We start from the raw sequence: 24,094 nt of genomic DNA, 5'->3' as shown, positions 1-24,094 counted from the left end.
GAGATACATATATTTTTTCTTCTTCTTGGTATTCACTTTACGTAATTTTTTTTTTTTTTAATGAAACGCAGGAGAATAAGATTGTTCTGTGCATGCTTAGAAAAACGGTCAACGGATCCGAGAAGAAAAGGAAACATGGAGATCTAGAAGACCAGGAGGTGCTTGGAGGCAATAATATGGATATCTCCAATGGAGATAGTAACTACGGAGACTTGGATAGAAAGCAAGTAGTGTCGCTTGAGACACAAGAAAAGCAGCAATGCTTCTTAACAAGCAACGCGGGATATCTTATACCACGAGTACAACGGCCAGAAATTTATGATCCTTTGCAACAGTTCCACCCTCAATCCATTGTTTACAATGTTGTCCGTCCGCAAACACCATTACAACTTGAACAAGTTGATTTTCATGGCAAGCAAAATTGGGGACTGCAACACCTACATCAAGGGGAAGAAACTTGGAAGAATAAACTCTTAAAAACATGCATCAATAACAATATACAAGGACGTGCATCTGGTTCAGAACAAAATGCCCTACAAAGAGAAGAAAGTAGGGAGCATCAAAGCTTCATGTCATGTGCTGACAATGTACAAGCATTAGGAGCTGATCATGAGCAGAGTGCCCTGCTGAAGGAAGTAAATTGGAGGCAACAATGCTCCATGCCGTGCCTTGATAGTGCCTTGCAGCAAGCGGGAGAAAATCATCAGGTGCAGCAATCCTCACAAGATAATGTTGCAAATGGAAGCTTGATAAACAACAACATACCCCACTGTACAGAACCAGTGCCACCATATGGTTTAACAATTGATCAAGTTGATCATGCAGGAAGCCGCGATGTGTATGGAGGATTCGGTGCAGCTAATGATGATTTCGCATATACTCCGTGGATCAAGTCTTTTGCAAACGAACTCCTGAGGATTAATTGTTCCTCGAAGTTCAATTGATTGATCCTATATTATTCTAATTTAAAAGTTGTAGGGAATTTCTTTTAATAACTTTTATTTTCCAGACGTGTCGCGCGCTGAGGTTTGTTGTTGTTCTCTCTTTCACCTCCCCCTGTCCACTAGGGTATTTCCAATTACATGTATTTACATGCTCCTTTATTGCACTTGGTTGCTCCTTAATCATTCAATTTACTTTCATATTTATGGTTCCCATGTATCATTCAAAAGGATACATAACTTGTTTTGTTTGTTGATGTTTTCTCTTCGGGTGATGCTAGGAAGACTAAATTTGCAAACTAGATGATGTGTCACCAATAAGAATAAGCACGTTTATCAACGTTTAAGTAATAAACCAATCATCAACTTCCATGTCTCTTAGTTTCCAAAACTCTCTACAAATTTAGTCTTCCCACCTTTTCTGGATGAGAATGATGATCACCGTGCAGTGCCAATCAAATTTAATACTGAAAAGCAATTCAAGATGACTAACTCTTCATCAACTTCATTTTTTAACGTTCATCACAATCGTATTTTGAAGTCAGTCCCCCAGGAGTGGTCCTGTATGTGATTAATTGTACAGTTTGTACTCCATTGCCAATTACGTAACTTGGGAAATCTCAGCTTTGACTTGCTTGCTAAAAAAACTAGCTAGTACTTGCTAGCATTCACTCATGAACTAGAGATCATGTAGTTTATATTTCCCTTTGTCCAACACTGCTTGTAAAAATTGTATATAAAAAAATATGGCTTGTATAATAAATATCGATTCCATAAATTAAAACTAGAAACTAGCTTTAGTGGATGAATCATATTTAATGCATCTATATTGCGGGGAACGAATTCAACAAAAGCATGGAACTATATTCTGGTGTTCGTGCAACCTGAATTAATCATATATCATGTCATATGTTGACACTGTACATGCATTAGCAGCTAGTCCTAAGAAGAATGCCCAGTAGTAGGGGGAAGAAAATTGGGGGCAGCAATTGTCCTCTTCATGAGGCAACAATTAATGTAAGACAATTAGCAACTCAATGTAGTGATGAAGTGACTGTCTTGCAGCAAGGGGGAGAAACTCATCACGTGCAACAATGCCTTGTGTCACAAGTTAATGTTGCAAATGGAAGCATGCCTCGTTGTCCAACGTCCGTCTTGCAGGAAGCCGTGATGTGTTTGGAGGACTTGGTTCAGCTAATGATGGTTTCGTATATTCCTGTGGGTGGACCAATCTTTTGCATACGACCTCTTGAGGATTAATTGTTTTCCCAAAGTCATAGAAAATAATGATCCAGATGAAGTCATAATCAATTTATGGACATAATTATCAAAAGTTAAAATGTAATCAAACTTCAAGTTCCACGAGACATGACATCATAATATCTTTTGTGTTTAATTTTTCTGTATACTTGTTCATAGATGAATTTCCGCGAGTAGTAATACAATAGTTTTATGCAAAAACAAAAAAAAAATTAATTAATCTGACCAATTCTAATAGAGGTGAGCCCTACTATTGTATGTACGATTCACTTATATTAGAGAGTGTAAGTTTTGTGTCTAAATAACATACTTTTTTATCTTTTTCAAAATGGACTATCACCTATGTAAGATCCAACTATTTATTCTTGCACGTAAATTACTCTCGGATAACACAACGCTGTAGATTTGTCATCAAACGGTAGATTTGATGAATTTCAAGTTTGAGTTTGAGCCATTGAACTAAGACGATTTTACTCGAATAGAATTTAACAACTTGGTGCCTTCACGCAGTACTGACACTTCCCAAGAAAGAAGGACGTCTTGATCTCAAACATTGTTGGAGTGCTGGAACCAACGAAGACAAAAATGGAATGTCATGATGGTGAGTTGAAGACTTGGAGTCTTTGATTTGAGTGGAAAATTCATAGAAACTAATTGTCACTAATGAAGGCCAACGTGATTGTGTGTCATAGCAAAATAACTCAGATGTAATTTGGATGTTAAAGTGGCAAAATCTCGAGCCTATCATGCTCCGTAATGTATTTTAATTTACTAACATGACGAGGCATGATATAGGTTTGCAATACATCACTGTGGTGCTTGAATTTGCTATTATAGCATAAATTAATCTGAATTCGCTATTATAGCATAAATTAATCTGAATTCTCTTCCGTAATTATACATAATATTAATGTAATTAATTTAGGATTCCTACCATGAGGGTTTTTCTCAAACTCTACATATATTGTAACCTTTGTATATGATTAATTCAATGAGTCATATTTTACATGATATATCATGGTGCTTTAAAAATCAACCAACGGTGTCTCTGTCAAGTGTTGAATTTGAATACCGTTCACTTGCTCATGCGCGTGCAGAGACTACATAGATTTGTTTCTTCTAAGAGAGATTGGGATTCAGCTATCATGTGATAATCTCAATGCTACTTATCTTGTTTCTAATCATGTTCAGCATGCTCGCACAATCGCACTCACCTCGTTAAACTTAATTATCACTTTGTCTGTAAAAAATGTGGCCCTCGTAGTCATAGGGTTTGTTATATTTCTCCTGCTAATCAGCCTGCGGATCTTCTTACTAAAGCTTTCCATCAGTCTCGTCAGAGTCTTTTTTCTCCAAACTCGTCCGATTAGGATTGTCTAGTTTGCGGGGGTAGGGGTGGGGATGGGTGGGTGTTAGAATAGATAAATTATTCCGGATTCTCCTATGCAATTAATGGAATGTCTATTAAATTGTAATTAGTTTAGGATTTCAACTGCATATATATGAGTTTTCCTTAAACCCTATATATATTGTAACCTTTGTACATAAGCAATTTAAGGAGTCACATTTCTACATAACTGCATGTAAGCTTCTTATAGTTGAAGTGTACCTAACTTCCAATGACCATTCTCTCTACTTTTTCAAAATCAGTATGGACCACCAAAAATGCATGTCCCAAACTATTCCATCTAATTGTCATCACTTTCAATTAGCTAATTATAACTTGACCCCCACGCATCTCCCTCAGCACTCTTATATATACTTTAAACCCCTCTTCAAAATTACTTCATCAACTAGCTAGCTAACAAATTTGTTATGCAAATGCCTCGTTCATATAAGCCATTCTTTCTTATCCTCCTCTTTGGTTTTGCCTTCTGCATGCCCACTTTTGGAGCCGGAAGGCTGCTGAGGGTTGAAAACAATGGAAAGGGTGGCCAGCTTTCTTTGAAGGACAGCTTGATGGCTGGTACGGAGACTGATCCGGACTACAGGTCATTACCTTCTTTGGGTGAGCATAAAGGTCATCATGCAGTGCCAAGCAATGTTAGCGTTGTAAAGCACTTCATCACTACTCTTCATGATCAGCTTCGTTCTGTCAAAGCGCAATCAGTACCGAGCCCTGGAGCCGGTCACATTAACTTATAATTACGTGCTACTAAGGTTGTGATGTTAGAGCAGAATCATTTGGATAAGATACATCACAATCCGTCTAAAACCTCGATAGGTTTGTTCTATATATGTAGCTAGCTATAGCCCAGCTGGTTAAAAATAATCACTCTTGTGGTCGTGATCTTATGTGTAACTCCCTCTTCACTCAGTATCATTTGTATTAAATAAGTACATGATACTTGTTTGTGTAAACGCGAATTTCTTGTAACAAAGACACAAGAACACGTGTAAAAAATAAAGAATTTGTATTAATGTAGGGGTTAAAATCTCTAATTACAATTTTAATCCTTTGATTTGTTGTCCACAAAGTGTGTATGCGTATTGTCGTTGATCCAAAGGTAGTGATGACTTGATCTTGGATGAACAAATCCCTCAATGGTTTGACTTGTGGCAATGGAAATCTGCACGTGTAGTGGTGCTTAATGATTCTTCACGAGTTTGACGAAGAACGCAAAGAGTTTTCTGAGTCTTCTTGAATGTTTGAGTGTTTGTGAATTGGGGGCCTGAGAACTTTAGCATCTTGGTATGAGAATAATTTTCTGCCCCTTTTCTTTGCTTTAAGCCTCATATTTATAGACTATCCAAGTCTTGCCTACAGATGATTTGGTCTTGCTTGTGGGCTTGATTCATTAACCAAAGAATCAAGACTTGATTTGTGGCTTAGTTCGTGATTTGGCATTTTAAATCAATTAATTTGTTTTGATTAAATTAATTAAAGTATTAATAAAGATAATTCCTAAATTACTTTCAGCCAAATGTCAACACGTGTCACTCTTGATGACTCGTCCAGTTTTCATGAGTCACATGCCATATGTACGATTTATGAGACACATAATGTATGTCACCTAAGCCCTGATATGTCAAACTTTAATGTGTAGATACATTTATTTTTCACCAAAACTTCGATATCTACAGTTGGATTATTCACATTTGATGTAGAAATTATATAACAAGAGATTTGTAATCCAAGAAAGTAATTAAGAACAAGGTTCTAGGTTCCACTCTCCATTCCAACAATATCTTGTATAAAAAAAAATGTTGCAATCGTATAGTTATCTCTCTTTCAATTTATCGATTATCACTTAAAGTTCATTTTATTTGTCTTTTTTCTGCTTTGGTCACACTGGTTACGGTGTTGCTTATAATATAAACCTCTGCACAGATTCCCCCATCTCCTGTTATCTCTCATGGATTATTCTTATCCTTCATTTTATTTTTCTTTTTGCTGCTTTGGTCACACTGGTACAGTCTCCTTGTAAGTGTAACTAGAAGTTATGGTACGTGGCATCTCGTGTTAATAATATAATGCTTGTAGAAAATGATTTACATGTGAAAATTAATTATTGGACCAACCCCATATTTGCGATGTGCCATTTTCATGTGAGTCTTTCTCCGTATTTATGGTTTCAGAAAATTTGGGTCTATCCATGAAATTCAGAAACAAGCATGCAATTAAATATACAAACGTAATGCATGTACATAAGCAAATAATGTTTTGGAATACATGACAATTCTTTTGGTAAAAAGGAAAATGCAATTCGATATCACGAACTCATACCATGGTCCATGGATGGCACCTGAATGATTCAAGTTTAGGGCTGATTAACTTTTGAACCCTACTTTTGAACTCTTCAGTCCAAATAATAACTCGAGGTAAGATTTTGAAACTTTGAACCCTTACTTTGGACAAAAACTTTTGAACTCTTCAGTCCAAATAATAACTCGAGGTAAGATTTTGAAACTAGGCCTCTCGATATTTTAACGTTAAATTACAAAAACAATTGAGAAATATGCACAAGCATTTCACTCTCTTTACATTTGAGATGATTTTCAAAAGAGTGGCTTTGTATACACCCAAAATTTTCTCTCGACATCCAATTCCTTTGACCACCCATTATTTAAATTTCAAAGTTGTACACTACCTACAGTTAGGAATATCCCAAAATAACCTAATTTTAAAGGTTATTTTTTACCACCCATTATTTAAATTTCAACTTTCAAAGTTGTACACTAATCAGTTAAAAATTGTACACCTTTTTTAACAATGTGCACACCCCATGTTGGTCTTGACAGTTGATTTTACTTTAAATGTTCAATCTAACGGTTACAAAACAAGAGGGGTGTGTGTAAGGTGAGAAAGAGTGTGTTAAAAGCATATGAGGTGAGAAAAAGTGTGTTTAAAGCACTACTCAGTACACAACGTCCATTAAATAACAAACAATTGTATGGGGAGTAAAAGGTTTAATTAAATTTGAAATGTTGTCACCTAGGAATTTGGTTTAGTCTTCTTTGGAGGTTGTAAGAGTCCCATAGAAATTAAGAAGAGGTCTATTAAATATTGTAAGCCTTTTTACTAGTGTATTAAAAGGTCTAGAATGGCAGACTTATTAATTAAGAAACATATAATTAAGAAGATGTCTATTAAATATTGTAAGCCTTTTTTAATAGTGTATTAGAATGCCCAGAATGGCAGACTTATTAATTAAGAAACATATATTTGTCTTGTGCAATTGAAGTGAGTAATTTCTTCTTTTTAAAACAAGCATGTGACTTAGTCGTGTGAGTGAATCCACAATTAGCAACGTTGAGAAAGCTCTGTTATCCCTGGTTGAGTGAATCCCATATCACCTATCCTTCGTCCCCAAGACTCTTCGGTCCACCCTGCATCAACTACCAAAATAAAAAGGAAAACTAGTGAAAGAATGGAGGTTACAATCCACCATTGTGGCCGGCTACACGCCAACAACTCCGGATTCCGGCCAAAACAACTTGCAGTCACCTCGCCTCTCTCCCCTCTACAATCTCATATCAACAATCGGCCTTGCAAGCAGTCATATGAGGCGAATTGAACTCCCTAAGTTTATCCAATATTGTCGGTTCATTCACTCATTCTCTCCATGATCTACAAGACCCACATCTTATCTAAGCTCAACACATGCCCAAATCGAAAGTGCCATTAAAGAGAAGGCAAGTTTGGGTTAACGCGGGCCGGAGCTGGCAGATGCACATAGAGGAGGTGTCAATTGTTGGACACCACGACTCCTCTCCTTTATAAATTCATAGATTTTAGTGGAATTTTATTTGATTTTTAGAGATTCTATGCAAAATAATACACGTGCGTATTTTTCACGTATTATACCTATTTTGTATTTTACTAACTATATTGGTGCATCTTGGATTTCTTTATTAGTGATTCAGGGCAATGTGTCTACTGCCATGGATATATGATTCTCCTTAATTAGATTTCATATACCCAATATCAGTAGACTATATATAATTGAGAAGCAAATGTTAAATATTTATACACTGCATGCATAGAACCACATACATACGATGACATGCATACGTAAATATAATACAACCTTACCTGAAGAATAGCTCGACATTGCTTCAATGAATGACAGAAGGTCTTCTACACTCAGCAGCAATAATCCAGCTAGAATAGGGTTCGCTCAAAAAGGGATGGAGCTGTGAGTGTAGGGACCTCCTAATATATAGCCAACCATCCTAGGTATCAGGCCTATCAACTGATACCTGGATATTCTATATTGATTGGGGTTTCGATATAGTCCTATTCCGTTATGAACTCTTGTCAAAACATGATAAGGTTACTTGAGTATAGTTGCATGTTATTAGGACTTCCAATCTCAGCCGAGTAAGGGCGTAATCTTCTCAACTTGATAACTCAAAACTGAATTACAAGTTTGACGAGAACTAGAAGTCATTCTCCTTGACACTCACATCTTACATTCTCCCACTTGAGTGTCCAAGAAAAATGATATTACATAGGCTAAGACTGAGGTGATGACAAGTCCCTGAAAGCTGCAATTATACCTTTAACAACCTGTCACTTATAGCTTCGAGTATAGAATCATAAACGCAGTATGTAATCTCTTCTGCAAGTGCGCGTTATGATTACAAATACCTATACCATAAACACTGTGTTGTTTGACAGAATTCGAAATTTTCAGGTTGATAAACAAAATTCAACTCCTGAACTGAACCTCATACAAAAGTATGGCTCATATTATTACTATAACATAACATGAGAACAAAACATTATGAAAGCATCCAATTAAACGAAAAGGAACATAACAGAAAATAACAATGGGTTTACTACTCCCACTCATTAACAGAATCAAAATCCTCTCACATTCCCATGTTGTAGACATGTTTCTTGAACAAATTCACTGGTAAACCTTTAGTCATTGGATTAGCTATCATAAGATCAGTTCCAATGTGAACTATGTTAATTAGCCCTTTTCTGACTTCATCATTTACACGCAAGTACTTGATATCCATTAATCTGAAAGCAATAGACCTCTTGTTATTTCTAGAGAAGAAAACCGCAGCCTTGTTATCACAGTAAATAGTTATTGGTTTCTCAACTGAGTCTACAACCTTCAGTCCCATAATAAGGTTCTTCAACCAGATTGCTTGTTTGGTGGCAGTGTAGCAACCAATAAACTCAGCCTCCATAGTTGAATAAGCAATCACCTTTTACTTGGAGCTTTTCCACGAAATTGCACCAGCAGCAAGAAGAAAAACATATCCATTTGTAGACTTTTTATCATCAATGCAGCCTGCCAAGTCTGAGTCGGAATAAGCCACCATTTCCAACTTCTCAACCTCCTGGTATACCAGTGTCAGGTTCCTTGTTCTTTTTAAGTACCTTGGTACTTTCTTTGCTGCAGTCCAGTGAGAAGTATCGGGATTAGATTGAAAACGACCTAGAACACTAACCGCAAACCCTAGATCAGGCCTTGTGCATACTTGAGCATACATGATGCTGCCAACAAGTGATGCGTAAGGCTTGTCATTTATTCCATTTTTCTCGAGGTCATTTTTAAGGCATTGGTTAGTGTTAAGCTTATCACCATTTGCTATGGGCTCGCCACCTGCACATTTTTCCATGTTGAATCTCTTCATGATTCTGTCAATATAGGATCTTTGAGACAACCTCAGCATCCTCTTGGATCTATCTTGCTCAATCTCAATACCAGGAACGAAATGCGCCTCACCAAGATCTTTCATTTCAAAACTCTTGGTTAACATGGTCTTAGTGGTGTGCAAAAGAGTCAAGTCTGAACTTGCTAAGAGAATATCATCCACATACAAAGACCAAAAATATAAATTTCGTGCCACTGACCTTGAGATATATGCAGTCATCAATCTTGTTTTCTTCAAAACCAAAAGCAGAAACCACTTGATCGAATTTTATGTACCACTGCCTGGATGATTGCTTTAAACCATAGATCGATTTGTTGAGTTTGCAAACCATAGTCTCTTTCCCTTTCTCCTCAAAACCTGGTGGTTGAACCATTAAAATTTCTTCATCCAAAACACCATTAAGGAAGGCCGATTTTACATCCATTTGATGTAATTCCAAGTTGAAATGGGCTGTTAATGCCATGATCACCCTCAAGGAGTCTTTGGATGAAACTGGTGAGAAGGTTTCGTTATAGTTGATTCATTCCCTTTGTGTGAAACCCTTAGCTACAAGTCTAGCTTTGTGTCTTTCAAACTTTCCCTCTGCATTTCTTTTGGTTTTGAACACCCATTTACAACCAATGGGCTTAGCATTGCATGAAAATGGCACCAATGTCCAAACTTGGTTCTTCTCCATAGCTGCAAGTTCTTCAACCATAGCTGCACGCCACATATTTGCTCTTGAGCTATTGATAGCTTGATTGAAAGTTAGGGGATCATCATCATCTCCTATGTCATATTCAGTCTCTTGTAAATACACAAAATCAGGTAGGATCACATGTTTTCTTTGCCTGTTTGAATGTCTAATAGGCAACTGTGCTTGTTGCAATGGTGGAGCTATTTCCTCAGGGACTTGGTACTCGGGGATTTGAGGTTCAAGATTATAAACATGCACTATTTCTGGAAGAGACATAATGTTTCTTGATTGAGTAGTTGGTAAAACAGTTGGGAGAGAAACCGAGTTTTCTTGAGTTCCAAGTAACGATACATCAGTTGTTGTGGAGAGCTGACCATCTTCATTTCCAATTTCTTCGAAATCTGAGGTACTGTGATGCACTATTTCTTCTTCCAGATCTTCAATAAACTTTGCATTGTTTGTCTCCTGAATTCTAGTGTGAGAATCAGGACAGTAGAACTTAAAACCCTTGGACTTGTCTGCATATCCAATAAACCTGCAAGTGACAGTTCTCGGGTCCAACTTCCTCTCATGAGGATTATAAAAACGTGCTTCAGCTCTACAACCCCATACATGAAAATGATTAAAACTTAGCTTTCTTCCTGTCCAAGCTTCAAAAGGTATGACTTTGACAGTCTTGCTTGGCACCCTATTAAGTGTGTAATTAGCTCTTTTAAGTGCTTCTCCCCACAGAAAAATAGGAAGTGTAGACCTTGAAAACATGGATCGAACCATGTCCTTGAGGGTTATGTTCTTCCTTTATGCCACTCCATTTTGATGTGGAGTACCTGGAGTGGTGTACTGAGTAATGATCCCCGAGGCTTCAAGATAATATGCAAAGGCTCCCTTGTGTTGTCCAATCTTTGTGAACCTGCCAAAATACTCACCACCGCTATCCGATCTCACTATTTTAATGCTTTTTTCTAGTTGATTTTTAACCTCAGTTTTATATGTCTTAAAACAATCAAGAACAGAAGATTTTTTAGATATAAGATACACATAACAATATCTTGAAAAGTCGTCAATGAATGGAACAAAATAGGAGTTGCCACAGATTGTTTTATTTGGAAAAAGGGCCACACACATCTGTATGAATTATCTCTAAGAGTTGGTTGCTTCTTGTGGATCCTAATTTCCTAGTGTTGGTCATTTTTCCCTTGAAACAATCAATCCAGGTTGGAAGACTTTGAAAATCAAGATTTTGAATGAGATTTTGTTTAGTTAAAATCACAAGTCTTTCTTTGAATATATGTCCAAGTCTTTTATGCCAAAGTATAGGAAAGGTTTCATTTGAAGATAGTCTTTTGGAACCTATGTGACAAACTGTGAAACATTCATGTAAATAATCACACTGCAGTTGCCACATATCAATATGAAGTAAGGCATAACCAAGAAAAATGTCTATTTTATTCGAATGGAAAAGTCTTACACTTTCATTGTCTCTAATAAAAGTATAACCTGATTTGACTAACTTAGAAGCTGAAATCAAATTCCTTCTCATAGAAGGTACATAGAGTACTGGACTAAGAAACAAAATAAAACCAGAAGAAAGCTTTAAAGAGACACTGCCAACAGACTCGACTGCTATTTTGCTCCCATTCCCAACAAAAACATTGTAAACTTCATTATTTCTCTCCTTTAGGTTTGTGAATCCCTGCAAGGTATTTGTAATATGAATTGAGCAACCAGTATCAAACCACCAACTAAAAGGAGGAACATAAATCAAATTTGACTCGAAACAAACATAAACATTGATTTCATTACCTTCCTTAACAAGCCAATTTTTAAAACTAGTGCAATCTTTCCTTAGATGACCAACTTCTTTGCAGAAATAACAAGGCTTTGGTTCTTCAGAAATAGCTTTAAACTTTTGAGATCGTTTAAGGGGGTTAGCATTTTTAAAAGAAGAAAAATGGAACATTTTCTTCTGCTTACCAGCAGCCACAGATGACTGATCAACTGCAACACGTTTGCCCTTTGCAGAAGTGTGAACAAGGTTCATAGTCTCCACCTTATCAGTTGATAATCTCAATTCCTCTTAAGCACACATGGAAATCAAGTCATCAATGTCCCAAGTTGCTTTTTGAGTGTTGTATGACACTTTCAACTGGCCATACTGTGCAGTAAGGAATTCAATGCCATATGCACTAGAAACTGATCTATGATTGGATGCTCTAGTTCTTTCAACTTTTGTGCAATGTCTGACATCTTCAATATGTGTTCTCTCACGTTACCAACACCATCAAACTTCATGGATGTCAGTTTTGTGAGAAAATTCCCCGTTTCAACTTTCTCAGACTCCTTAAATATGTTTCCCACTGCATCAAAAAATTGTTTTGCACAATCACTTTTTGGAATGCCACCTTTCACACTGCTTGTCATGGCCCTCCTCATAATCATAAGAGCCATTCTGTTTGCCTTCTCCCATTGAGCAAACTTCAGTTTTTCTTCTGCTGTACTTGTAGCTGTTATCGCTGCAGGTTTATCTTCCCTTAAGGCCAAATCGAAGTCCATCATACCAAGAGCTATCCCTATGTCGTCCTTCCACTTTTTGTAGTTGGAACTAGTTAATGTTTCGGTATTGGAGAAGTTAAGAGAAGTCATAGCTGTATCAACAACATACAATTCAGTATTTGTTCTCATAAGTTCTTCATTAAGGGTTCACGATATGAACAATTAATGGCATCAAAAACATATAATACCAGTCACATCTTTAGATCGAAAAATGATTATATTAGAATTTGCACAAACGAAATACAAAATTTTTCATTAGCGACACAATTTTAACACTTTTGAGCATATAAAATTGCATCTATATTAATTTTGTATCTCACTTATACACCAATTAAACATGACTGAATACAAGAATTCTTTAGAATTATCTCAAAATATATTCATCATCAGTTTAATCGTTCTGTTCAATTTGAACAGATAATTTGAAGCATGATACAAACACTTTTGAGTTGAAATTGATCATGATCCAAAATTTGTCTGTCAGGTCATATAGTGACAGTAACTCATTAGGTTTTGATTCTCCGAAATCTGAAGACACATCCTTGCTCTCCTGAAAATAAAACTTGCAAAACAGGTACATATATATTTATATATATGCGTGTATAAGTGATATTATTCTAAACGTGGTGTCTGTCGATAATAGTCGATAACTCTATCAGCTTCATTGCGCAGAAGTCTTATGTCAGGATCATGCATTTTAATCAATATATTTCATTGCGCGGAAGTCTTATGTCAGGATCATGCATTTTAATCAATATATTATTGTGCTTGTAAGGATTCTAAACATGATAGTGTGTGCTCTGATACCACATGTTAAATATTTATACACTGCATGCATAGAACCACATACATACGATGACATGCGTACATAAATATAATACAACCTTACCTGAAGAAGAGCTCGACATTGCTTCAATGAATGACAGAAGGTCTCCTACACTCAGCAGCAATAATCCAGCTAGAATAGGGTTCGCTCAAAAAGGGATGGAGTTGTGAGTGCAGGGACCTCCTAATATATAGCCAACCATCCTAGGTATCAGGCCTATCAACTGATACCCGGATATTCTATATTGATTAGGGTTTCGATATAGTCCTATTCCGTTATGAACTCTTGTCAAAACATGATAAGGTTACTTGAATATAGTTGCATGTTATTAGGACTCCCAATCCCAGCCAAGTAAGCGCGTAATCTTCTCAACTTGATAACTCAAAACTGAATTACAAGTTTGACGAGAACTAGAAGTCATTCTCCTTGACACTCACATCTTACAGCAAATACTCTCCACCATACGTTTGATATGGTGAATGCATGCATGTTGAAGATATGTTGTTCAAAGTTAAAGCCAAATATCTCCCCACTATATTAGTCCTCCAAATGTTAAAGAAGCTAAACAGAGAAGAAAATTAAAAATAAGTACAGATAAATTCATGTTTTGCAGCAAAACAAAGTCAAACGGACACGCTTAAAAAGGGAATCCATATAGAACCTAGATATCATTTCTCCAGGAATTCAATTTGACAAGTCGTCGAACCCTTTGAAAACATTGAAATTTCCTGGCATAGTTTCACCTTGTCTTCTACGCGGAAGTCGCACGTATAAATCGTGACCTTATTCAGGACTTCGCCATGCTTCAACAAGTACTTTGTCACTTCTGTCTCATCAGGCCGGCCCTGGATTCCTCGAAGGCAAATAGTCTTGAGGTGCGACAACAAACAAATAGGCACAAACTCAGGTGGAACCCATTCACATACCAAGAGATCACGATAATTTTCCAACGTACATTCCTTGTTCTGAAGATAGTTCAAAAACAAAAGTGAAATTAAGGTCTCTGAAATCTACTCCCCTATTTACCATATGCATTTAGATTTTAGAGTGAAAAGTAGATCCACAAATACTTACATTATAAACATCAAGATGTTCCAGATGGGGCGATATCTTGAGCAAATCTATGAGTGATTTCCAATTGCAGCAAGTAAAAAGAAGTAGCTCCAAATGGTTCAAACGATTCAGTTCAGGCAGATGAAAACCATCTTCAGTGTGACATTCAGGATCCTCCACAATCATAAAGTATTAAATGTCACTCCAAGATTCATGAAAACTCAAATACTTCCTCACCAGTGCATATATATTATATATAACTAATTCCACCGATAAATTTCAGCATCATAGAAACACTAGGTACGAAGAACCCGTTCGGTAATCATTTTCATCTAATTTTTATTTTTCACTATAGATAGGGAAAAATATGTGGAAGATCTATGAGGAATGAAGAATCGTGTTGGAAGGATTACAGAAGGAATGTAAAAGGAATTTGTACATGATAACACATAAATGAAAACTAAAAGCTTTAAATGTCAAAATGGTCTATATGTTATAGCCATATGACTAATTTAGTCCTTGTGTTTTCGATTTGGCTAATTTAGTCATCGTGTTTGTCTCTGTTATCTAATTAAAGACATTTTATTCAATCTTTGTTAAAAGATTCATAAGAAAAATTATAAGAGATATAATTACCCTTTCTCTTTATAGAAAAATGTAAATCAATGAGAAATAACACATATAAGAGATAAAATTTCTAATCTGAAAAATGATTAAGGTTGTGATGTAAAAAAAGAGAGGGGGTAATGTTAGGGAGGAGGTCGGAGAGTTGGGATGAGAGTATTTTTTTTCTTTTAATTTTTTGTTTTGTTTCACTTTTAAATATTTTAAATCAAATAAATAAGTTTATAATAATTTTTAATCTTTTTTTACAAAAATTAGAAGGAAATGTCCTTAATTGCCTTACAGAGATAAGCACAAGGACCAAATTGGTCAAATTGAAAACACAAAGACCAAATTGACTCAATGACTAAAACACATGGACCATTCTAACATTTAAGCTAAACTAAAAATCAAAACTGCAAACACTTTGTTTTTAGTACAGCGATATATTTTACACTAAGGGGAGGGGGAAGTTCGGCTAAGCCACACAATAGCCAACCTAATTTGGTATCGAATTCGCCATCCACGAGATTTGAACCTAAAACCTCTCACTCACAAGTAAAGAAGAATATCATCAGACTGTAGTACTGAGTGGCAACTGCAAACACTTTTAAGTTGTTTTTAGTTTCTCGGTTTTGTTTTCCGTTATTCTCCTTCATTTCTCCCTCTTCCGTCTCCCTGCCTCCCTTCATCTATCTTCATTCCTCATTTCTCTAATATATTTTCTCCGCCGTAAAAAATGAAAACTCAAACACAATTTAAATGATTATCAAACGAGCGACAAGGAACCGAGTTTAAGTTACAGAAAACTTACCCCGAAAAGTGGAGCTGAAAGTGACAGATATTTCACATTGAGAAGTCCTGCAAAAAGCCTTTCCAGACGATCAACACAACCAAGTTCATAGTCAATGTACCCAGACGTGTGCACATATTCGAGATCAATCTTGGCTTCGCTGAGTGAATTTGCATTCAAAATATAGTTTGCTACAAAATCAGCCTCGAGATCAAACTTTTCAAGATTTGGAGCATTAACATTGAAAAAGATATTTGACTCGGATCCTTCCCAAAAGTCGTCTTCCGCCAAGAATATTTTCAGTCTGTTTAGTTCAGGTGCCTCTATATTAAAATTCAAAACTTTACTAGCTACAATATCTCCTCCTATGATCAATTCTTCAAGTGCAGGGCAAGAAGAAAAGAGCTTCTCCATTGAGTCAGCATCAGGATCATAGACTTTAGCATGGAAGAACTTAAGACTTGGGAAACAATCTGAGGTAGGAGTGAAGGTAATATTTGATTCCAGCAAAAGCTTCAAAACGACCAGCGTTTTGCACGTGAAAAGATTTCTAGCCAACTCAAAAGGGCGGCCAAAAGAATACAGAACAAGTTCGAGTTCAACAACATTAAGCCTAATGGCAGTCCTTATCCAAGCATCAATAAGAGGATAATTCTTCACCCCAGAGCAACAAAGACGGAGTCTGTGAATTTTGGACGAGCCACGAATGGAGAGTGCACGATCCACAAACTCTGCAAAAGCACTAGAGAGACGGAATTCATGATTGTTGAACGGGCTATGAATGCAGAGTGCACGATCGACAAACTCAGAAAAACCAACTGGGTTAAATTCTCGTTGATAATGCTTATCACAAAGGTCTAGAGTGGGAACATGAGCCCACACATTCCTCCATCTGGGTGATATAATACTGGTCCTTACAGCTTCTTTAGTTGACAGGGTGGAAAGAATGTCGCAGATAATTTCATCTGGTAATGCACTGATTCTATCTTTGTTGCATGCATTGGCATACTTTAACTTTGAGTTCGAACCCATTTATAGAAAGATACGCTTCCTGAAAAAAAAGAACATGTTTCTACACTTAAAACGCAGGAAAACTTTCCCATTCCTTCAAGTAAAATACCTTTTTGGAGTCTTTTTCCTCTTCGAAAACCTAACTGATTGTGGTCAATTACAAGTGAAAAAAAATCATCTTCATTGCGTTTGGGCTTCTAATGAACAAAAGATATTATACGTATACGATTTGGCACTTTGTTTTTCTTTTAAGTTATGTTTGGGTGAAAGAATCGTGGAAATATCTTCTTTGTAAAATAAGGGTAAGACTGCGTACAATAGATGTTTGTCCTACGACTGTCACAAAGCGAGTAGCCTTGTTGACTTGGGATCGCCCTTATGTTTGGGTGAGAGACTTTGAAGGAAAATTCATCTTCAATGCATGTTTAGGCAAAATGAAGACAAACTGGATCACAAAAGGTTAGATGACATGAGTAAAAAAATGCAACACATGAGTGTTAGAAACATATATGTAAGAAGGGATTGGTAAAAGTATGGTTGAGGATATTTCTAATCCCTAGAAAATGCACCAAATGACTACTTGAAGGAATCATTTGCAAAATCCTCTCACATGCCTATTATAATGCTCATGTAATGTATTTCTAATCCCTCCTACCAAACTCTATATGATCTATTTTATTATATACCTAAATCCCTTGCAATTTGAAATTTCTTCCCCCAAACATACCCTTGGTTTCTGCAGGTATCCGAACAAAGAATGATGTAAGGTATGACTAAATTTGTAGAACATGGAGATTGTATAGAGAAAACATAAATTTAAACAAATAAAGGTTCAAAGACAAATCTAATGGGAGAGGAAAGGGTTATTCTCTTGTGGGTTCCAACTTTTAGCCTTTGACTATTTTAGCCCTACATTTTGTATCAATATTTTAGCCTACATTTGAATCACAGTAGAAGCTGGCTTTCTTCATTTGGGAAAAGTTAGCCCGAGTTGGTTTGCATGTTGTAGACTGCTCTCAGTTCCCCATCAAAGATATTCAAAAACGAAAAATATATGATATTGCTCTTGAGATAACATAAAGTAAAACAAACAAAAGATAAAGATAGATCTGGAATATAAAAACACTTTAGGCCATTCCACTTACGTTCCTCATTAGAGAATATATAATAGAATAAAGAATTATATGATAAATTGATATTTAAATTGGGGAAAATACCATATCATAAATTGATATTTAAATGGGGAAAATACCATATCATAAATTGATATTTAAATAGGGGAAAATACATGATATGGTTACAGATCTAATTTTATAACGAAAATATCTATAATTTATTTCCAAAAGAAATGTTGAAAACTAAATTAGCTAGACTAGGTCGGATTCAATTTGAAACTGAATTTTGTCATTTGGGGCAAAATAACAATCTAGCTGCTTGGGCTGGTTTATATATTCAATAAGGATCAATACATGAAATCACTCTAGAGAGAGCATAAACTAAAACAAACAAAAGACAAAGTTAGATCTAGAACATAACAAACTTCAAGGCCTATTTTACTTCGATTCCTCATCAGAGAGTACAATTTATATAAAGAATCATAGGATAATAGAGAAGATATTAGAAACGAAAAATACCTGATATTGCTCTAGATCTAGATTTGTTGTGCCCGTCTCTATATGGTTTGCTGAAAACAACTAGAAGACACAGAAAGATGAAAAATTGAAGAAATTTTGGATTTTCTCCTCGTAATGTTGATTAGTGACACACCCTAGCCGGAATATCTACATGGATACCGAAATCAAGGTAGGCTGGCCGATACTTCAATTGAGACGAAGTCATAAGATGAAGGTGATGCGTAAATGTACGAAAATTAAAATTGAAATGAAAAGAAGAGTGCGTTGGGGGATGAATCCTTATTAAAATGCATGTCAGAGCATAGATAACATTGCATCAAAAAGAATATTCTAATCCTGAAAAAGCCTGAAAAGGAGGGATATTTATAGAAAATAACGGAAATTAATTTTCTATATTATCGGAATTGAATTTAGTGAGTCTCATAAATCATTGTCTCCACCACAGTACAATTACTAAATCCTGGACAATAGAAAATGTGAGTGAGCAAAAATAAGACCGTGTCACGTGCGAGTCCTAGTTGCCTAATGTAAAACTAATACAGGCTGACACCTACAATAAATCAATTGTGAACGTAACAATGCATGTAAACATACACATGAAGTTGGTCCTGGCCCTGGATAGTATTATAGTTATTGTGTACTATAGATACCGTGCGAACATACATGATGAGCAGATAAAGTATGTATATTATCATAACATAGTTTGATCCATAAAATTCATAAATCACAACAATAAAAATGTATACAACTTTTTGTATTTTTCTAAGTAAAAGTTATAGCATGATATGCAAGCGTTCATAAAATAGTTATGAAAAATAAAAAAAATAGTATAGTTGGAAACAAAAGCCAACTCAATACGTAGTGGGATTGTAGCCGCCTTAACTTGTTTGCCCTCTAAAGTCCTTGGGATAAATCTCTCCTATATGAGAAATCACTATACTAAGCAACAACTAAGGAAAAACTTGAAATCTCCCTTTGTTTGCTCGTTTTGAGAGTTAAAAATGTTTGAAAAAGGGAAAAATAGATGATAAAAATGGGTCTATATCGAGAATTATTGTGACTCTCAACTCTATTTGGGTGTTGAGAAACAACAGGAAAATGAGAAGTTGGGGAACTTCTAGATTTTCTCCCTATAGTTTTGATTAGTAACTAGCAAATGTATAGCAATTTTGACAAACATATTGAGAAGGACAAAATATAAATGTATGAAAAGTATCTAAACTTATTGGGCCAATGTTAGATTAGGACAAATATGAGCCCATCATTCTTTTAGCCTAGGTTGGTTTGGTTCCCTTTAGAATTTTTTTTTTTTTTTGTTTTTGGTCGTTGGGTAATATGAATATTACTCCCCATTTTGTAATATTATACTCTCTTATATTTAATGAACAACTCTACCCAAGTAGTATTCCACATAAAAAAATTGAAAATTGTAATTAATCAAACTCCAACTTTAGGGTTTAGAAGTGACCTTTAAATAGTTGAAGGAGAAAATTTGGAATTCACCCAACTAGTATCTCATTTCCCGTCCCACTCTGAGAGTATGAATTCTTGTTAGAGTAAATATAGAAATATAAAGAATAATCTAAATAATGAATTTGAGGTACGACTTGAATCGTTTCCTTAAAGTGTTATTTATCCCCACTCAAATGAGTTTGCTAAAGGGTTTTTGGCAAGTCACTTCTAGGATACAACAAAGTATGGAATATTCGGTTAGTAAAACCGAATTGTATTCCCTTAGAAATAACTAGAAATAAATTGTATGAATGTGATGGAGAGAAAAGAGAGTAAGGAATGTAGAAACAAATTTTTGAAAATTGTGTGTGAAACATTATACCACAATAGGTATTTATAGGCATTAAAGCACTCGTTCATCAAGTCCTTTCATTTTAGTTAAAGATATACAACTCTTCTTAATAGTGTTGACCCAAAAGATATGTTTTCTAATTTTTAGAAAATAAATATTGATTATTTATATCTTTTAATTCTACTCATACAATTTGAGTAAGTATTATGTTTTTTAACCAAAAATTGTAGTTCAACCAAAAGATACAAGGTTGAATTAAATCCAACCTTTTGGTACCATAATTTTCATACACACATTCTGCACAATGCAGCACCAATATATATTATATTCATATATATACATATATAACAGATATATATATATATATATATATATATATATATATATATATTAGTATGTCATATGCTACAATGCTTCACTCGAAGAGAAGCAATGATTGGGCAAATACCCAACTTTTCAGCCAATAAATATATGAATATATTCTTGAAATATTCAACAATCCTTCCCTATTTCAAGAATATAAAATAGTATTACAATAATTCTCTCTTTATAATTAATCACAAGCATACCGATATAATCATGCATACAATAAAAGTGTCTTTCGAATTAAACCTTTAATTAGTGTAAGTAATTCAAAGTTATAACGAATGCGATGGTGACCTAAGTTTAAACCACCTATTCTTATGTTAAAATCGGAACAACTACACACATGACTATATCTTATTTCCTTAAAGAAATTTTTGAACTAATTAAGCACTATTATGGCCTTGTGCTTCATCCTGGTTTCATGAAACCCAACTCTTGGTAGAAGCAGCATCACTTCTTATGTTCATATAGGTGAGGTTCCTTCCCATGTCCTTACTACTATAGACATAACTACAAATAACTTCATTAAGAGATAAAACTCATCCTCCTAAACGTAGCAGTCTTGCACTGATCATCCTGGAATGAGCTATATATTAATTTTCAATGCTTTCACAACCACTTAACAATAATTTGTTATTACCCATTAAACTTTTAAACTAGTGATGTTCTAGACAAAGTCGGGTTACCATTATTGGTGGCTACTTTTCAGTAAAGGGTTTTAACCCCATTCCACTAGATGCACTAACTACCAAAGCTCTTGAAAGTGCTTTCGTTAATAGATCCGCCAAGTTATTACTTGAATTAACATAAGTAATATTAATAACTCCCAGTTATTAATTGCTTGAAATATTCATGTCTCAAGCTAATATGTCTAGACTTTCCATTGTATACCTTATTGTATGCTCTAGACAAAATAGCCTCACTATCATAGTATACAGAAATGGATGGCATTGGTTGTGGCCACAACTCTATTTCCAATAATAAATTTCTAATCCATTCCGCTCCTTTATCTGTTGTCGCTAATGCTATAAATTCAGATTCCATAGTTGAATGTGCTATACATGTTTGATTCTTCGAAGCCCAAGATATTGCTCCTCCGGCAATTGTAAAAATCCACCCTGATGTAGACTTATTATCATTAGCACTTGTTATCCAACTTGCATCTGAATATCCTTCAAGTAATGTTGGAAACTCGAGTAAGTTAAACTCAAGTTAATAGTTCTTGTAAGATAACCAAAATTCTATTTATTACTTTCCAATGAGCAGTACCTAGATGACTAGTGTATCTAGAAAGTTTGCTTACTGCAAATGCAATATCTGGCCTGGTACAATGCATGGTATACGTTAAACTTTCAATTACATTAGCATACTCAAGCTGTGCAACGGACCTACCAAAATTATTAAGAAAAGTTTCACTAGGGTCATAATGTAACTGACACAAAGCGTAACCCCTACTATGCTTCCTTACTTTAATTCCCAAGATAGTATCTACTTCATTCAAGTCCTTCATCTTAAATTTTGAATTTAAATACTCTTTAGTTTCAGATACACCTTTCATGTTTGTACCAAAAATTAGCAAGTCGTCGACATATAAACATATAACAACACCATAATCATTTGTGAATTTAGAGTATTTACATTTATCAGCACTGTTATGTCTAAATCCATATGATAAAATGACAAAATCAAACTTTTCATGCCATTGTTTTGGTGCTTGCTTCAATCCATATAATGACTTTACTAATTTACAAACCTTCTTTTCATTCCTAGGGAGAACAAACTCTTCTGGTTGTTCCATATAGACTTCTTCGTATAAATCACCATTTAAAAAAGCTATTTTCACATCCATTTGATGCACATGCAAATTATATAAAGATTCCAATGCAAACAATATTCTAATTGATATGAGCCTAGTTACTGGTGCATATGTATCGAAATAGTCTATTCCTTTTTTTTTGTTTAAAACATTTGGCAACCAGCCTGGCTTTAAATGCCTGAATAGACCCGTCTGTATTGTATTTTCTTCTAAATACCCACTTACAACCTATTGCTTTTGATCGTTGAGGCAAGTCTACTAAAACCCATGTCTGATTAGATATCAATGATTCAAATTCATCATCTATAGCCGTTTTCCAAAAGGCTGCATCTCTTGAAGTCATTGCTTTGCTTAGACTTTTAGGATCATCCTTAACATTCAACAATATGGGTATTTTTTTTAAGAACCTTTGTTCTATTTCCTTCGACTAAAAATACAATAAATTGAGATGAAATAAAATCAGAGCCTAGAGTCTTTTCTTTTCTTACTCTTTGGCTTTTCCTTGGTTCATTAACAGTTTCAGACTGTTTTCTTTTCTCACCTTGAGAATGACTACTAGCCGGATTAGAGAAAAGTGTTTGATCATTCTCTTTTCCAGACATTGAATAGTCGTTATAGAATTTATTTTCTATAAATTCGACATCTTTAGACTCAACTATTGTATTTGAGTCTAAATTAAGCAACCTATATGCCTTTGAATTTTCTGCATATCCTACAAATATGCTTTTAATTCCTCTTGGACCCAACTTGGATCTCTTAGGATCCAGTGCCTTGTAAAAGGCTACACAATCTCATACTCTCAAATATGACAAATTTGGTTTTCTTCCTTTCCAAATTTCATATGGTGACACATGTGTATTCGTAGATGTAATTCTATTGTGTATATGTCATGTAGTAAACAATGTTTCACCCCATAATTATTTTGGAGTATTAGCATTAATCATTTCAGTGAGTGTCCTATTTTTTCTTTTTGCCAAACCATTTTGTTGTGGTGTATAGGGTGTAGTTCTTTGATGTATAACACCATGCTCTTCACAAAAAATATCAAGTTCATGTGAAAAATATTCACCACCTTTATCACTACGAAGACATTTAATTTTCCTTCTTTTTTGGTTTTCAACTTCAGCTTTATAGCGCTTAAAACACTCAAAGGCTTCATCTTTATTAGACAATAAATAAACATAAGTGAACTTAGAACAATCATCTATAAATGTGATAAAATATCTTTTTCCTCCTCTTGTTAAAACACCATTAAATTCACATATGTCAGAATGTATTAAGTCTAATAAATTTGTATTTCTTTCAGCAGTTGGAAAAAGTTTCTTAGTCATTTTCGCTTGAATACATGTCTCGCATTTATCATTATAATCATCATTGCAAGCAATTAAACCAAGTGTGCGCATGTATTTTAAAGATCTAAAATTTATATACGTTAAACGCAAATGCCATAAATGAGAGGAATATTCAACAATATAAGCAGAAGAATTCACATTATTATTAATACTTAGTTTGAACATCCCATCACAAGAATACCCATTCCCAACAAACATTCCATTTTTCGACATTATCAACTTGTCGGACTCTAGAACAGTCTTTATACCGTTATTACATAATAAATTTGTAAACACAAGATTTTTTC

At 35.0% G+C, this 24,094-nt stretch overlaps 1 protein-coding gene across 1 annotated transcript; it reads right to left on the bottom strand.

Annotated features, from left to right (window-relative positions):
• Positions 1-14,043: 14,043 nt before the first annotated feature.
• LOC137741900 (F-box/LRR-repeat protein At4g14103-like) lies at positions 14,044-16,856 on the bottom strand. The gene is made up of 3 exons (XM_068481596.1): positions 15,846-16,856; positions 14,450-14,602; positions 14,044-14,340 (listed from the first exon to the last, which is right to left on the bottom strand). Exons 1-3 carry the CDS (start codon positions 16,854-16,856, stop codon positions 14,044-14,046), a joined length of 1,461 nt encoding a protein of 486 aa, XP_068337697.1.
• Between the last annotated feature and the right edge of the window lie 7,238 nt (positions 16,857-24,094).

The sequence above is a fragment of the Pyrus communis genome, chromosome 8 (assembly GCF_963583255.1).
Source record: "Pyrus communis chromosome 8, drPyrComm1.1, whole genome shotgun sequence".
Lineage (NCBI taxonomy): Eukaryota > Viridiplantae > Streptophyta > Magnoliopsida > Rosales > Rosaceae > Pyrus > Pyrus communis.
Note: the sequence above shows the minus strand (reverse complement) of the source record. Positions and strands in the feature narration are given on the sequence as shown.